The 18348-nt window shown below is 48.2% G+C and overlaps 1 protein-coding gene across 2 annotated transcripts in view; it reads right to left on the bottom strand.

Annotated features, from left to right (window-relative positions):
* LOC119443125 (diacylglycerol kinase eta-like) overlaps positions 1–17810 on the bottom strand; it is a 307015-nt gene extending 289205 nt beyond the window's left edge. For both annotated transcript variants that reach the window (XM_037708278.2, XM_049662589.1), the window contains exon 1: positions 17607–17810. In XM_037708278.2, the coding sequence (XP_037564206.1) occupies positions 17607–17786 (180 nt within the window). In that variant the 5' untranslated portion in view covers positions 17787–17810. The remainder of the gene's footprint in view (positions 1–17606) is intronic.
* Positions 17811–18348: the final 538 nt, after the last annotated feature.

Raw genomic sequence — 18348 nt, 5'->3', positions numbered from 1 at the left:
CTTTCGTTCGTTCGCCATATCACTCACATCCCACTGTTGCCCTGGTATTGGTCTGCGTAACGGCGTCCTTGGCATTTCGTAAGAACGGTCGCGATTTTTTAGCGATGCCTTATCCGATGCTATTCCTTTTTCGCGCTTCGTCAGTGGTCAGAGGGACGCCCAGTTTCGCGTTATCAATGGCATCAGCCGGCTGTGAACGGTAGCTGATAAGAGCGGCATCGAATCGAGCGGAAGACATCGCTACACAATCGCGGTCCAGGTTTCGTCACACATCTCAGCTGTCCAAACCAGGACGGCAAATCGCCAAGCTTTAAGCACCATTGGAGCTGACGGTCTCGCGTAAAATTCAAGAAGCGAGTTAGCTGTCCTGCACATGGCTCAGGAGAGCAGGCGCCTGAGGTTAGGACGCTAGTCAGAGATGAATAAACAGGTGAGTGAGCGGACAAAGGATAGGGAGAACTGGGCGAGTTAGTATATTGTGTTCCTCTTGCTGCGTCATCTGTTATTCGTGCACTGTTTCTTTTTTTTTTTTTTTGCCCTGTGCAAATAAATGACTGTGGCGTAATTAGCTGTGTACGGCATTTGTCGGTGATGCAAGCGATAAAGCTACTTTTGACCATCCTGTGGGTGTGCTGGGCATCCTGCGTCGTATTGTCGAGCGGCGTCCCGCTGGCGGGTCGCTTCGGCGAAGGTACGATCATTTCGGTCTTGATTCGGTGTGTGTATGGCAGCCAGTTGGGTCGCGATGCGGTCAACTTCTGGAAAGCGAGAGGCAGAGTTCTCAGCTTGAGCCGTGAACGCGCGAAGGCCTCCCGCTCCCCCCTGGCGTGTCCATCGCTGCACTAAACTCACTTGCGCGACGTTAGCTCGCCGACGTCGTTGTCTTTCGACGGCGCTTAATGCCGCAGTTTTCGTAGTCGGTGCCATCACACTCGTATCAGTAGACAGCGGAGAAACACCGTCGGTGCATATGGAAGCTGCACTACGCTGCACACGCTAGCACAACGCGAAAGACGAAGCACGTAACTGACACACTAATACAACGCGCAAGACAAAGCACGTAACTGAATCGTCACCGAGTCAAATCAGCGCGTACAGCGCGTCGTAATTGCAGCCTCCGCGATCAACTTCAGAAACATTTTCAGAGCTAATTGCGGAGGCCACGCTCCGCTGTGCTGAGTACGGTGAACGCCACCTAGAACGCCACCTAGGTGGCGTTGGTAGTGCTTCTTGATGCCAGCGTCCCTTCGAATGCTGGCATCGAGGCGTCGTAGTGCTGAGACCACCGAAGCGTTCACTGTCGGTGCGCGTTAGTGTCATAATGCAGTACTTCTCTTTTCTGCTCGTAGGCGGCGGCACCGCCCCGAGCAAGAGCGCGGGTACACGGAGGAGTGTTAGATATATAAGGCGCGTCTGTGTAGCTCTCTGCAAATGCGTTTGTGGCGCAATGGGTTAAACGCTCGGCGATCTATCGTCGCGGACCGAGAGGTCGTGGGTTCGATTCGAAATTTTGCATGTTTGTGGAACTTTTTCTTCTGGTTTCTTTCTTTGTATTATGTTCTATGACGTATTTCCGTGACGGAAATACGTCAGTTAAGTCTTGGTGGACCCCGGCATAAAACACTTTCGTGTTAAAATTACGGTTGTCGTCATCCTGGGAGTCCTTGCTACTCAACGAAGAAGAAAATGCTCAACGACAAGTCATCGGTCTCGCCCTGACCGCCGCCGCGTCCCAAGGGATCCCGGCCGACGGTTAGAGAGCATGAGTGTGGGTTTAGGCTGAAGCCTCTACCCCGTCATCTAGTTGACGGGTGCAAATAAAGTCACTTCTCTCTCTCTCTTGTCGCCAACGTCGTCGTCGTTGTGAAAACTTCGTGAAACTTCCTAACCGTAGCGAGCTGTCACGTAAGGCGAGGTCCTCAGTAAATTTTGATATTACTGCCGTTCACTAATTACTAACACCACCAGGCTTACTGGACAACAGCGACTGTATATAGCTAGCTGCTGTTCACAAGATTTTTTTTCTCTTGGTAATTCAGACATTGCGCAAAACGAAAAAACAGGCTAGAAGTTCCCTCGCTAGCTCCTCGTGACGTCATGAGATTCGGACATCTGCTCGGGGCTAACATAGTTAAACTATATTAACTATTCTAACATAGTGCTAAGAGGTTTATTAGCAACGGATGCAGGCGAACGGGTAGCAGTAACAAGCGTTCGGCCAATTGACAGCAACCACGAGCTCATGCCGGTGGCGATGCTGCTGAGGCACAGGTTACTCTTCTTCATTACAATCGCCCTCCGCCGAAAAAGGCGCCATCCTGGCGGCTTAAGGCGAAGACACTACTATTGGGTCGTAGTACGGCTTAATGCGACAGACGTGGACAAGTTCTCGGCCGCGATTGCGCAGGTCTGTCGGTGGCTTGAGGGGCTCCACGAGGTAATTGACGGAGGACGTTGCATGTTCCCATCGGAACATGCAACAATAGCAAGTGTAATAAACGTCAAATTGATTTTGCCTGATATTGTGCCTCTTAGAGGTTTCGAGCACATGAGGCATGCGCAAAACAAAGCCCGCACCAGCATCGACTTGCGGCTGCAGGCCATGTGACACGCGCATGAAAGAGTTGGACGCGTCGCAAACTGGAGCAGCAATTTCGAGAGGCGTTCCACTTATACAACGATTTGCCGCTGTTCCGCAACAACGCTGACTTCACCGCTGTGTCACGGCCTCGGGCGCGGTGCGAGGGACGTGCACCGTGCTCTCGTCACACGGTGCAAATAGCACGAGCCTGGTGAACAAGAGGCTGAGCAACGCCAGCGTGCAAAAAACGGATGGGAAACTCGGCGAACTGGCGCACATTTGAGTCTCGTATAAACGGCACTGCGAGCAGACAGTATACACACGACGCGCTGAAAAGACGAGACAAAACAAGCGCATGTCATGTCCGCTTTACCTGTTCGTGCTGCCCTCTTCGAGAGCCCCAATCTGCGCGCTCTCTTTTTCTCGCTTTCACTCACTATAATGAGTGAATGAAGGAAGGAAAGAAGATATAAATGAAGAAAGGAGGAAACGAGGGCTACCGTATTGAAGGAAGAAGAGACAGAGGGAACGAATAGGTGCATGAATGACGGAACGAATGAACGAAGGATATAAGACCGCCACCACATCAACATAGTTCCGTTATCCTCTCTCAGAAGCACGGTCACAAAACACCGCAACGATGCACCGAACTAAAGTAACTTCCGCGTGGCTTTCACAGCAAACGAGCGGATGCATGCGAGTACAGCGCAGTCGAGCGGGTGCTGCAAAGGCCGCGCACGGCGACGCAACGGCGTTGCACAATTTGCTCGCACGGCGAGGAACGCACCTTGCACGAATATCTCTCTTCCTGTTCCGCATGCGACGGTCTCTTTCGTAGCGCCAATTTCCATGTGGGGGCCCGCAGTTTGCATTATGTGCTTCGCAAGTCGCCGACTATGACGGGCCAATCGCTAACGAACGGCATACACGTTGAAATACGCGTATTTACGTTCGCAGTCACCACCTCAGTTTGCCGCCAATACCTCTCGTCGCTTACGTGAATGCAGCAACCGCACCAATGTAAATGTGCAGCGATTATGGTTAAGCCATGGACAATCTGAAGCCAGGGCAACATAAAGACAGCGGAAGAGCCGATGCGCTTATTCCACACGCCATTGTTTCAAGGTGGCTGCACACCTACTCATGGACTCGTGCCAAGACGGTGCCCGTCTTTCAGTTTGCTCGTTACGCGCAAGATTTATATGCGAACATGTGGCTTCATCTCTCCTCACACGCAATAGCGCACTCGGCGTTTTGCCGAGTTTTAAGTTAACCAAAAACGAAAGCCCTCTCAAAGCAAGTGACTGGCAGATTGTGCGAACTGGCCACACTTAGTTTCTTACGGCAGGTCGGCTGCCGTAAGAAAAACTGCAGCAAATGACAAGTTCGAGCTAAGTGCCCAAAGGGAACCTACACAAGGTTATATCGTACAAAGTGGTGGTGATTAGAAATAAAGAAAAAGAAAACAATCACCGCTCAAGAGAATCCCTAAACTGGCGCTCGACAAGGGCGACGACCTGGGGACGCATTCCGAAACGTTCCACTTCGGCGATAGTTCGCCTAGGCGACAATTTCGCCTGCAGGCGCGCACTGATTGGCTGTTCTAGCAAAATTGGATGAGCTTATTGGCTGGTTGAGCCCGACGTCATTCAATTTTGCTGGACCAGCCAATCAGCGCGTGCCTGAAGGCGAAAGGCGACCTATATATCGCCGAAGTGGAACGTTTCAGAATACGTCCCCTGCATGAGCGAGGAGTTTAATTCCCTAAATCTACGCGGTGCCTTCTTCAATCCTGCTTTCCATTTATTATAGCGTTGTCAGACAAAATAATCGCGTTCTGACAGAGTCGTACGGATGCATACAAAATACGTTGACATGATAATGGCCACTAACATGTCAAAGTGTTAGTCTCCTATTTGTCTGCAATTGCGCCACACTTTATAGACCTAACTAAGCTTTTTCTGCGCGATATATGAATGGCAGCGTCCCCATAAATGAAATCCTAATCAAGCGATTCCAAGCTAGTGATTCTGATTTGGCGCGAGTTGTGAGATGAGCCTGCGAATCGGCGACAAGCGAGTGAGTCTGTTAAATCAGAACGGGTTTGCACAGCCCCCTTCCAAAATCTGGTTGAAATTTAGTTAAATTCTGTGGTTTTACGTGCCAAAACCACAATTTGTTTACGCGGCACGCCGTAGTGAGCGACTCCGAGTTAATTTTGACCACCTGGGGTTCTTTATAACATGCGCGGCACACAAGCGTTTTTGCATTTCACCGCCCATTGAGAGCGGCCGCCGAGTCCGGGATTCGATCCCGCGCCCTCGTGCTTAGTAGGACAACGCCATAGCCACGGCACCACTACGGCGGGTAAATCTGCGAATTTGCGATCCGGTGAGTCACATTGAATCTGGAGCGATAATTATTCCGCGACTCCGAGTGAGTGTGTGACTGCTATAGCACTCGAGCCCGCCTGAGTATGATTTTGGCCAGTCTCAGTGCGAGTGAGTTCGACAGGCTCCGAGTTTGGTGGATCTGAGCCCAAAGCTACCACTATATACGCTGTGAACGATTATGAGTGGGTTCTATTTATTTTGCCGACCTATATGAGCACGCCGTGCCGGCTGAACTGCTCGATTGAAATTGTGCTCTTTCAAACGCTGTGCGCAACAGGTACCGTGAGTCACCGCACCGTGAGCTGCTGGCGCCCACATGAGCGCGTGATCGATACCACTCGGGTCAGTGTTCGACGTTTATTTAGAACAGCGAACAAAGTTTTCCAGCAGAGATCGATGCAACGAACAAGTGTGCTGCACCTTGGATCTGAAACACCGACAAAAACAAGATAAATAAAAGTGGTGCAGGCTTTAAATATTCACGACCTTACAACGAATGCCGTCAGTATAATTGTGGTTCGCTCGCCAGGGCATCACAACGAAGGCAACTGTAAAATCATGGAAGCAAACAACGCCCGCATCCTTTCGTTCATTGAACCAAATATCCTGGGGATTACCAACATTTCCTTCTCCTTACGCCCCCCTCCTCAGAACGCAGGACCGAAGAGGGGCGTAGTTCAGTGGGTTACGGCTGAGCGCCAATCGATCAATCAATTCAGCCCTTCAAGAAGCCAACTAGGGTTAAAACAGTAATTCGCTAATTGGAAAGTCAATTGTTCAGTGGTCCTCTCATACGATCATGATCGGCTATAACGTACATACGATTATAGGAGGAGGAAACTGCTCCAAGCTGCTTCTCGGGTGGAATATGCCGACCGAACTGTTGTCTGACGCGCCTGGGCAAGAAATCTGCGGCGCAAGGCGTATGCGCTGAGAACTATGTGCATGAGAATGCAAAGGGTGCACATGAGGTTTGACGGGCACAGTGGCACACCTGAGTGCCTTGTGCAGGGAGCTCCTTCTTATGCACGTAAGCAACGGCGCATGCGCTGTGTGTCCGACCTTCACACACACACAAACGCACGACCACTATGGATAGTGCGTATAGTAAATGTCGTACGTAGTGCTTCTAATGCTCAGCAGAGTCTCTCCCTTCGTAATCGCAGCGCCGAGCCCATCTGGCGTTGCGTGTCTGATAAAGGACGCATCGCGCGGTCTGGTTGCATCCCCTGGCCCGTCGCTCTCCTTACACACCCGGGTCGACAGCGCTCAAGGCCACCGTCACTGAGGACAGCGAGGAGACTCGGCTCCGTTCAACCCACACACGCCTTGCGCAACGAAGCCGGACAGGGACGAAGAGATGATCTTCAGGGATGAGATCAAAGCCCTGCGGAGTTGCCTTCACTAAGCAAGTGTGCCGGAGGTTTAAACTGTTGCGCAAAAATCGGGACTCGGGAGGGGAAGCCATGTTTCTTTTTGTGTCGCCATGCTTGTAAGGCTTGCTCCACCGGTCGTCGCCGTCCGGTTTTTTTTCTTTTGAGATCAGCCGGATCTTGTATTAGGTCTCCGCGGGACGATTAATGGGGTACAGAAGCCAGAGGTTTTACTGCTTTTACGTTTTCGCAGCACTGCTCCCGAAATCAACGATTACGAATCGTAATGCGCCCAATATACGCATATACGCACAAGTAGTTTAGCAATGGGATTCTCTTCCTTTCTAGATCTCTTTTACCAGTTATACATAATCCGTGTCCCATTATATGTGACACTGGATTGGAAGCTACGACGTATGCTCAGGGGCGGTGACGGCGGTCGAGTAACGCCCCCTATAGATAGCAGACGGCCAGCTGCTCGATCTGATGTCATCTGTAGGAATTCCAAAGGTCCAACCGAAGGAAGAAAAACAAAAACTTTTGCAAGAATAGATGGCATTAAGAGCAGCTAGTGTGCGCCACCAATAAAATGTATGGGCTCTCGCCATTATTGCGTGACGTCAAGGCTATTAGACAGTTTTGTTCTGTAACAGCAGCGCGCATGCGTATCTATACAACCCAACCGCAACGTTAAAGGGACATTCAAGAGAAAAGCTTCGTGAGCTGTGCTATAGTAAATTAGCCTGCTACGCCATAACTAAACAATTCGGGCAGAACTCATTGACGGCCGTCCAAGTATATGCGGGAAACGCGTCATGCACGAGGCGTGTGTATCTGCAGCCGGGCTCCTCTCTCGGGCCACCGTGAAGTCAGCGCATGCGCAGTGGCCGTGTTGGCGCCAGAGAGGTTCACTGAAGAGCGGCACATGCCCAGTGTCACGTGAACGGACCACATTTTAGACTGCACGTCCTTCGGGATCGGCCCACATTTTGGTCGAATAGAGCCGGAAGGAAAACTGTGTTAACGAACTCATGAAGTGTGGTGAGACTTGCCTGCGCTATACTTATATCCATATGTTCGTGTGTGTATATACGACTGTGTGCTGTGGATTCTTGGCCCTAGGACGTTGTCTCTTTTTCTTTTCTTACTATATATATATATATATATATATATATATATATATATATATATATATATATATGCACACATAGTTGGTGGTGTTTCTGCTAAGCGAAAAGGCGTAGCCGTCACCATTATAGGGTGACTACATCTTTCTTTTATTTACGTTTCAATAATCAAAAAAAGAATGCTATTTGCACTAAAAGTCGCTCATGCCGTGAAAACAGGCTTGGTAATCCAGAAAATACGCAACAACGAAATACGGGTGGCGACGCCGCACTGAAATTCCCGCACCCGCTCGTCGAGACGTCATTAATTTTGACGGCGCCTGCCCAGAGTTAACTTTTTGCCGGGAAAGATCGCCTGGAATCTTTTCAAGAAGAGCAAAAGACTTGGCAAGCTTCAAGAACGTTTAATAAACCCGACAACCCGCCAAATACGAAAAAAAAAAAGTACTTCGAAATCCGAGACGCCAACACCGACGTGCCGGCGCTTCATAAAATGAAACTTATATATACCTTCATTTTCTCTTTTGGAAATATATTTATTACAACGAAACCAGCCAAACTAGAGTTTTGAATGAATACTTCACCTGGCTAAAGTGATTTTGTTTCTAGCTATAGTGTGCATTCAATCGTTGCGTGCACACGCACGCACCTCTTGCTTGCTTGTGGCCTTCGCGGCATTTCGCGAGATCCCGTTGCCGCCGAGGGCGCCTGGGAGCTGCCCTCATGATGACGCACCATGACAATGGCTCTCCGTCTCATGCACTAGAACAGGTGGACGACCGGCCGTACTGGCACCAACCTCGCCATTCGATATTGCGCAAGGCTCTAAATGAGCGTTCGTGAAGAGATAAGAGCGTGATCACCTGTGACCACGTCATCCTTTCGCCAGGTGAAGCTTATTCTGCACATTAATTCTCATCCCTCTGTGTATAGCTAGACTTCCTGTGGCAATGAAGGGAAAAGCTACAGGGGCGCGTGACTGCGCCAAGCTGTCCGGCATAGAGCTTGACAGCGCTTTCGCTTTCCCGGAACAAACATTGAATCAGCGTAGGTTCCACGTGCGACCGTCTTGCACGTGTCGCGACACGCAAGATAAAAGCAGTAAGACAAATGAGATTTAACACCATCTGGAGTATTTTGCCTCGTTTCGCTGCTCTAAAGTACGTGTTCCTGCAGTTTCTCTTCACGTGCGACTTTTTTCGGGAGCGCGCTTAAGTTCAGCGCGCTTTGCCTCCGTATTGCTTTTGCTTCGGCGCCACGCAGCGTTATCAACGTGTTCGTTTCCTATGACGCCGCAGTGACTTCAAGGCGACGAAGAGGAACCAATACCGTTATCAAGGACAGATGCCGCTCGAAAACCTCGAATGCTCACCCGTGACACCAGGTTCTCCCTGTGGGACGCAAGAAGTTTTCAAAATAACCGGCTGCACAAGACTCCGCTATACGCCTTTGCATCCCAGCTCGACTCTGCCGTCGAGAAGCTACCCTACTTTTTCGAATATGGCTAGGAGTGGTCTTTTGCATTCCGAATGGGATGGACCGACGACGCCTCGTGTGATGACTGTGGTAGCGAGGAGACTCTTCAGCACCTTCTCTGTGACTGTCCTCGCTACCATTTACAGAGACGATCGCTCGTACAGACGATAGCGCGTTTTGACCAAAGACCTCTAACAGAGGAACTTATTTTAGAATGCCGACATGCCGACACAAGCCATCGCAGCGGAATTTACTTTATTCTCTTGGAGTTGCCTGTCAGATCTTGGTATTAATTGCGCGAGCCCACTTTTGAAACAAGTCTTTGCACGCCGGTGCTGGGAACAATGATACTTTTTCGGCGGACGACCGGTACCCAGAGTTGCAGTCAGGAACGAAGCACCAGCGTTCAGTTTTCTTCTTCGTTTTAGAGTGCATCTTTACTACAGATCACAAATGCATGACCCACGTAAAATAAAAATCACGTAACCGATAATAAAAAAAAAAAAAACGACGCAGCAGCAACCCCAAGATGCCGCCGCGTTATCCTACAGGGTATCTGCGACGGCGGGAGCGGCAAGGCCCGGGGCTTTACCCGATGATGATGATGATTTATTGGCATCCCCTTTGAAACGGGGCGGCGACAAATAGTCACCTAGCCTGCTTGATTTAATCAGGTATACTATACATGTTCTTTATCTAGCATTTTTGTATACCTATCATTATTTTTCTTTTTCAAAAATTTACCTTGTACCGCTGCCTATGATTTTAAGAGATCAGGTCGCATCCATCTTTTCCCTACTTTTTTTCCACCAGTACTCTAATCGTCTCTTGCTGATCTCTACGGCTGATCGGTTTATGTTTCCTTCCACTTTAAACCCAAGCGCTTCTGGGAGTTGCACGTTACCTACGGTTCTCGCTGGGTGGATCCCGTCGCATTCCATTAGGATGTGCTGAGTGGTCTCTGGATCTTTACTGCAGCATACACATGTCTCATCTAATTCCGAATATTTGTTCCGATATGTTTTCGTCCTTAGGCAACCGACGCGAGCCTCAAATAGCAAGGCACTGCCCTTTGTGTTATCGTACAGATTTTCCCTTCTAATTTCTTTCTTCTCATTCTTGTAAATCTCCATTGTCCTTTTCGTTTCCATTCTTTGCATCCAATTCACGGTCTCTATTTCTCTCACTTTCTTTCTGATGACCCCTGGTTGTCTATTTACAGTTTCGATTATCCTGTACTTGGTTGCCAACTTCCTTGACCTCTTCCTCCATTCTGTGTCCACGCTTTTCATGTAGAGATACTTGTGCACTTTAGCCGCCCATTTATTTTCATCCATGTTCCTGAGCCTTTCTTCAAAACTAATTTTGCTTTGTGCTTCTCTGACTTCAAAAGAGGCCCAACCCATGTCTCCATGCACTGCCTCATTTGTCGTATTAACGTGTGCTCCCAAAGCCAACCGGCCTACTGATCTTTGGTTAACTTCCAAACCCGCCAATATATCCGATTTTAAGCATATAATGACATTTGCGAATGTTAGCGCTGGCACCATTACTCCTTTCCAGATTCCACGCACCACCTCATACTTATTGTGGCCCCACAGTGTTCTGTGTTTCATTAATGCTGCATTCCGCTTCCCCTTTATTTTCAGATTATCTTGGTGGTTGATTGAGTAATTCTTTCCTTCGTTTATGTTTACGCCGAGGTACTTATATTGCTTCACTATGGGTATTACTTGCTGTTGAATTGACACCACGAAGTTACTCGTGTGCTCATTAAGATCATAATCCCTGATTTCTCTGTGCTAAACTTAAGGCCTAGATTTGTCGCTGCGTTCCCACAAATATTCGCAAGTATCTGTAAATCTTTTTTATTGTCCGCTAGTAGCACAATGTCGTCTGCGTACATCAGTCCAGGGATCTTCTGTTGCACCATTTGTCCATTACGCATGTAGGATAAATCAAAACCTAATTCGCTGTTTTCCAGTCGTCTTTCTATGCCCTTGACGTAAAGCGTGAACAACAATGGTGACAGAGGGCATCCTTGCTTCAATCCTTGGTGAATTCCCACCATTTCATTTCCTTTTCGGCCTTCCCATGCCACTTGTACTTGGTTGTCTCGATATATCTCCCTCAGCAGCTCCACGAAATCGTCATCTATGCCTTCGTATTGAAGAATATCCCACAACAATTCCCTGTCTACGTTGTCATAAGCTCCTTTAATATCTAGAAATGCTATCCATAAAGGTCTTTTCTGAGCTACTGAAATCTCTATGCACTGAGTTAGTACAAACATATTGTCTTCTAAGCGTCTGCCTGGCCTGAACCCATTCTGTAGTTCCCCCAATACACCGTTTTCCTCCACCCACTTCGACAGTTCTAATTTTATGGCTTGCATTGCCATTCTATATATCACCGACGTTACTGTAACTGGCCTGTATGAGCTCGTCTTATCCTTATCTCCTTTGCCTTTGTAGATAAGATTCATCTTGCTTTCACGCCATCCAACGGGAATATTCTTTGTTCTAATCACTTGCTCTATGGCATTAGTCAGCATTGCCTTGCTTTTTGGACCAAGGTTTTTGATTAGCTGTATTGGGATTTCATCGGGTCCTGCTGCCGTGTTGTTAGGGACATTTTCTGCTGCCTTTTTCCAATAAAAGCTTTCTATGCTGAATTTTGATCTCTCAGGCCTCTCTGTTGTTGCTGGATCTGTTGTCTGAACTACGCTTTTTCTCGTACCGAAGTTATGCCTGATAACGTCTGTGAGGTACCGCAGCGCATCATCGCCTTCATAGATGTTACCGTCTTCATCCCTTATAGCCGTTTGCGAGTTTCTAGTTGGAGCTCCGAGTGCTTTTATATGGTTCCAGAATCTTTTTGGGGCGCCTTTGTCTCTTTTGTGAATGTTATGCACCCAACGTTCACTTGCGCATTTAATTTTCTCTTGCACGAGCTCACTCGCAACCCTTTTCTTTTCTCGGTACGTATTCCATCTAAGGAGCACCTCTTTTTCTTGTAATCCCAACTTTTTGGCTTCTCGATGAACCCTAGATGCCTCTTTACGCTCTTCTATAGCTTGTTTAATTTCCTTGTTCCACCAACTACGTGGTTTCCTCTTTCCAATCCAACAATTGTATTGCCGTGTCCGCCTTATTTCATGCTGCATAACCTCCACCCCGCCCCCTGCAGCAGCGGCCCTAGCGGCAGCGGCGCACAGAGGGACCCTGTCTGGCAAGGGAAACGCGCCGCGCTTTTCACACCTCCCAATTCTAGCCACCCTAGCGGAGGGCGACGAGGGCACTATTGCAGTTTTTAAGGGCAACAGATTTGCACAAGCGGCTGTAGCCTGGACAGATATTTATAGTGCTGCAAGTGCTACTGTGCTGTGCCACCTGTGACCGATTGTGATTGTGTCTGTTCTTCTTACTTTCTTTATATCTACTTTGCTGTCACTTTGCTGTCTCCCCAGCGTAGGGTAGCAAACCGGATCTTCCCATCTGGTTAACCTCCCTGCCTTTCCCCTTTCTTCTGTAACTCTCTTTGCTTCGGCGCCACAGAAATTTACTTTAGTAGGACGTTCTGGCGGGCTAGTTGGTTCATAGCTTTTAGACGTTTATATAACTGCGCGAAAAAACGAGGACACACGAAAGAAAGACACACGACACCACCACTGCGCTCGTGGTGTCGTGTGTTTCTTTCGTGTGTCTTCGTTTTTTCGCGCAGTTACGTTATCTAAAACCACAGAAATTGTCCGCGAGTACAGTCAACCGCACGCTATCCTCGTATGTTTTCATCTTCGTATGTTCTCGTCTCTGTCCGTCGTGCAACGACGGCGTCGCTTCTTTCCTCCCTTCCCTCTCCTCTACAACTCATTCACGGCGACGTAAAAAAAAAAAATGCTACAGAAATTCTCAGAACTGACTATTAATGCGTAAGCATTCTTTGGCTCGGCTGTGTTGGTCCAACCCCACATTTAACGTTGGCCCATCACTTGGGCCACCCCCGAAATCCAAGTTTCACTTGGGCCATCCTTGAATTTCAATTTGGCCCACCTCCAATTTTGAGGTGGCCCAAATCTCAGCGCGTCGCCGGCACAATGCGTTCACCGTCGTCCGCATCGAGCTCGCGAATGGCGACCACAAACCCATCGCGTGCGCTCTGCGAAGGCACGGTCAGCAATTACCAGATGCCCAGTCATGCCTCGAGACGTTCCGCTTTCCAACGCGCACTTAGAAGGAAAAGCCGCCAAACCAAAACCCCTCGTTCATTCTCTATTGCATGCGCGATCGAGTTTACGTTTTATAGCGCTATGGCGCCAACGACACACCTGTTGCGCTTTTTACTGCGCCGACTGCGAGAGCCCTGTCTGTCTGGGCGCGTAGGGCAAAAGGAGCCCAGGCAAGAGCGTGCAGTTCGAAGTGATCGACGCGACCGTCAGCTGCAGTTTCACGCGCACGATAACAGCAGCGAGCGCACCGCCGTTTCCGGTCACGTACCTTATCAGTCAACTACGTCGGAACGCAAGCTGTGCTTTTTTTTTTTTTTTTTTTTTAGTTGTTTCAATGTGCGGAAAGTCTGTTTAAGTTTTCAGATAAAATACACGCGCATTACGCCTCATTATATTCACAATTAATTTTTTTTTCGCTTAGCTTACGGCAACCTTGACTTGTAAAATTGTCGTTATGTACAGAGGAAACGCCTTGAAAATCCGTGGGCTTCTGGTTGTGACAAACTCCTGCTCCTCATTACTGCCCGAATTGTTTTCTTGCTCGCTGCTACTATATCTTCATGCTTGGGGCTTCAGACATTCTTGTGGTTTCGTTTATTAACCTTTATCTGGACCTAAACTGGAATAAATTTCAAAGCAATTTATACTTTTTCTTTTTTATGCAGAAGGTGATATGACTCTGCAAGCACGCATATAATTGCTGCTAATTGCAGTCGTGTCGCTCGTCCATGCATTCGTGGCGTAATTGTTTCAATATCGGCCTACTGGGCTAGAGAGGTCCCGTGTTCGAATCCTGCCGTCGGACAATCTTAACAATGCTTACTTAATTATTTATAAGGCAGTACTTTCTTCAAAATGCTCCCTTTGCGATGTCACGAAGCCACTTAAAGCCATAAGGACGAAGTTTAGGCAAATCCATGTGCTATTCCCATGATGGCTGAACGGGGCCCTGCTGCAGCTACCGCATAGTTCCACATTTCATGCTACACCAATTGTATGAAACTGTGAAAGCACTGCGCAGAATTTCCGCAGAAAACGCAGGCTGAGTCGATGAAATTCAACGTTCCGAAGCAACACAAGAGCCGCACGAAATGTCACAGTTGGGGAGACGGGTATTTTGGATTAATTCTGATCACACCGGGTTTTGAACGTGCACCCGAAACACGGCCGGTGAATGCGCGTTTTTGCATATTGGCCGCCGCTGTCGAGAATCCAACCCGCGAGCTCGTGCTCAACAGCAGAACACCATGGGCATCGAGAAAACGAGTCCTATCGAAGGTATTCTTTCACAGCCCCGTGCAGACTTAAGTGCCTTATTTATAAATAAGGCCAGGCCACTAAGCTAAATTTTGCCAGCGGCGCGCATTCTTTTTATCCTTTCCCGCGTCTCCCTTCCTCACATCAAACAACTCTCGCACGCTTTTTTTTTTTTTTTACAAAGAACCGTTAATTGTCCTACTCTTGTAATGTGGAAAGTTGGGTGAGTTGGTGATGAATCATCATACCGTATTGATGAAGCAGCGCACTGACAAAGTCAAAGTGGAGAGACACAAGAATACACGACACTCGCAACTGTTTTATTTTAGAACGAACACTTCATCTTTATATACCCGCGCACCCTCCAACGTTGTGCAAGGTCAGATTAACAGCACTTTTACAAACATATCCGCGCACACTCGAGCGTCAAAGATGGGCAACATACCTTACACGCTGTGCAATCCTATCTTAATCGTTGTACCCCGCTAAACCATGACAATACAATTATTTCGCACCATAAGGATCAGCTGACCAGGGAATTAGTGGAAGCCTTTCACATTTACAAGACTAAAGAGGGTTGTATACGTCAACCACCTGTTCTTCTAAGCCATAGTGAGGTCGCCTTTTTAGAAGGTCACTAGATTAAATTTGTAAAAATGAATGTGTTCGGGGTACAACGATTAGGATAGGATTGCACAGCGTGTAAGATATGTTGCCTATCTTTGACGTCCGAGTGTGCGCGGATATATGTTTTGTAAAAGTGCTGTTAATCTGACTTCGCACAACGTTGGAGGGTGCACGGGTGTATAAAGATGAAGTGTTCGTTCTAAAATAAAACAGTTGCGAGTGTCGTGTATTCTGTGTCTCTCCACTTTGTCCTTGTCAGTGCGCTGCTTCACCAATAGGGTATGATGTCCTTGTCTTACCAACTTCCTGTGGAAATCTACTATGCAACTTACGTCACCACTCGCGCAAATTTTATTCCTTGCAGTTAAGCACACTGGGAATACACTCGTCAAGCGCATTTTGGTTCAGTGTTTGCATACGCTAATTCTGAAAGTAAGCAGTCCCGCAGTTGTTTTATATACGCTTTCCAACTAGACACGAATACTAGTTCGCAATCGCTGCGCAATTGTTCGCATAATATATATCAGGATCTATTATTATAGGAAACTGGAAAAGGTATAGAAGAATAAGAAATTGAGAGGTAAGTGGTATTGGGGCGTCACATAGAAGATAGTAATTCTAAAACATTTCGCAACATATAATTCGATTTCGAAGAACTGAAGCTTATTTTTTATAGTAAACTCTAAGCAGTTGACAATTTCAACTTCCAGTGGGGTGGCGGCATTTGCAGTTCTTGCGGGTAATATATACAGGGTGTTTCAGCGAACACTTTCAAAATTTATTTAAGGTTGCCTGTGGGAGATAGCCCAATTCTTGTTAATGAGGTCGTCTACTCGAAGAGGCGGACATTACTTGCACAAAAAATTGAAATTCATAATCGTCTAATTAACAAAAATTCACTAATTAAGTTTTAACTAATTATCTGATGGCCCATATTGCAATTTACAAATTGTAGCCATGGAGCTCGCAAGGGGGATCCACTTAGAATTAATTCTCAGGATGACACCAGTTTCGAGATATTAATTCCCGAACTTTGCTGAGAAATGCATTGGCGTTCCAGTTAATTTTGTGCTTCAATGCATAAAGCGGCATTCTGGTAAGAAACTAACTGGAACGCCAATGCATTTCTCAGCAAAGTTCGGGAATTAATATCTCGAAACTGGTGTCATGCCGAGAATTCGTTCCAAGTGCATGCTCCTTGCGAACTCCACGGCAACAATTTGTCAATTGCAATATGGGCCATCAGGTAATTAGTTAAAAACTTAATTAGTGAATTTCTGTTAAGTATTAGATTATGCATTTCAATTTTCTGTTTAAGTAATGTCTGCCTCTTCGAGTAGACCAGCTCATGAACTAGAATTGTGCTATCTGCCGCAGACAACCTTTAAGAATTTTTGAAAGTGTTCGCTGAAACACCCTGTATATATATATATATATATATATATATATATATATATATATGACTAATCGCTGTTCACGTTTACTGTGAATTAGCAGGAATTAAGGAAATGCTTGCATTCGTGACACCACAAACGGGAACGTATATATTTCTAGCATTTAGGCGATCCTTACGGCTAATACAATACGACTTTTACGAAACTCTGTGTTCATTTCCTTCACTTGCAATTGACAATCAGCACACGGTTGCGTTGTGTCGACATCGCATCCACTTCCGTGGCGCTGCACAGCTGCATCAGTCGCGGAAGTAGGAGCACAACAAAAGGCGCTTAGACAGTGGGATGTGATTACGAACGAGGCCGTAAAACTTGAAAGCGACGCGAGCAGTTCGTAAACCGCGCCGCACCACGCCGGCAGCGGAGCGAAAGCAAACGTGCCCACCAGAGCGCTGCCGACTCTCCCGGGCCGCGCCTCCAAGCGTTCGATCAAACACGCCGACGCGAGCTTTCACGCGTCGCTGACCTAAACCGCCTGCCTATCGGGCGCTACGCCGTCTCGAGCAAAAGAAAACACAACGACTGCACCGAAACTTGCACGTGCGCGGCAGAAGAAGCCGCGCCAGCAGGCGAAAGTTCCAAAGACGAAGAGAAAACAAAACTGTGCAGTATATAAACAGCGGTCGACTTCGAGCCACGGCAGCAAGGGAGCAGCCCGGCGGTTGACGCTTTTATCCGGGTCGCACATGATGCATGCAGTTGTTTACTCGCTCGCTGGCGTCTGCAGCAAACGAGCGCATGCAGACCGTGCACGGTGCGCATTGTTTACCGGCTGCACGGATACCCGAGCGGAATAGCGTCGTTGAAAGTTGCGCGAGCGATCGCTTAGCAGGAGCGGCCGTCAACACCACGCGTCAAACGAAAACCACGCGCGCGGTACTCGCTGACGCGAGACCGCTTAGCGCGTCCGGGTTGCATGCATCTGCACCGTCGTTGCAGAGTACCGCATCCGGGGGAATTTGGGAAGGCGACCGCAAGGTAACCACGGCCGTGATCGGAACGGCGCTTGCAGGTGCGGGCGTCGGCGTACAAAGTACGGATTACAAACGGGTGTCAAGCCATTCAAGCACGAGCGTAAGCGCCGCCTTACCCCGTTTTTGATGGATTTTGAGGTGGAAATCCGCCGGTGGAATGCCTTGGTCGGTTGGGCGTCGCCGTCGCTTTCGGAGGAGTCGTCCGTGGCCGGGTCCGAGCCGCACTTTTCGCCAGAACCACCGCGTTGCTTGTCGTTTTCAGAGTCCCCGACAGCGACATCGGCTCCCGACGCCATGTTCCCCCCGCGACCGACTCTTCTTTGCCCGTCGTCTGCTCGGCGCTTGCAAACTCGCCGCCGGGGTGGCGTTTTGGGTGGCGGTGGCGCTGCTATCGCTAACACGCCCGCGCTCGCGCACTTCGCTTCGCAGCAGACGACGCGCGGCCAAACAGTGGTGTGCGTGAGGGAGCTGTCGCCTTAATTCTGTCGGGTAACGTGAATCGAACTGAGTAAGATGATTACTTTCAACTGAAACACAATTTACACAGAGAGAGAGAGGTTGCAGGGGTCGACAGTTATTGAGAGGTTTAAAGAAAACTTATTATAGGAAAGGCAAGGCGGTCGGCCCGAGCTAGGAAGCTCTGGCCTTTCAACTCCGCAGAAGAGAAGGAGGAAAGGGAATAAAAAAAAAAAAACGATGATGATGATATAAACAGGAAGTAGGTATGCGTACAATACAATGGCCACGTGAGAAAAGTCCGGTGCATGAAGAAATGAAAGAGTGGTAAAACCCGACTTACAATGTTATTAGGAAAATGTATGATTAAAGGAAGTGGTGGAAATGTCCTAGTGTATGGCA

Source organism: Dermacentor silvarum, chromosome 2 (genome assembly GCF_013339745.2).
Source record: "Dermacentor silvarum isolate Dsil-2018 chromosome 2, BIME_Dsil_1.4, whole genome shotgun sequence".
NCBI lineage: Eukaryota > Metazoa > Arthropoda > Arachnida > Ixodida > Ixodidae > Dermacentor > Dermacentor silvarum.
The sequence above is the reverse complement of the archived record's forward strand: the minus strand, read 5'-3'. Positions and strand labels throughout refer to the sequence as shown.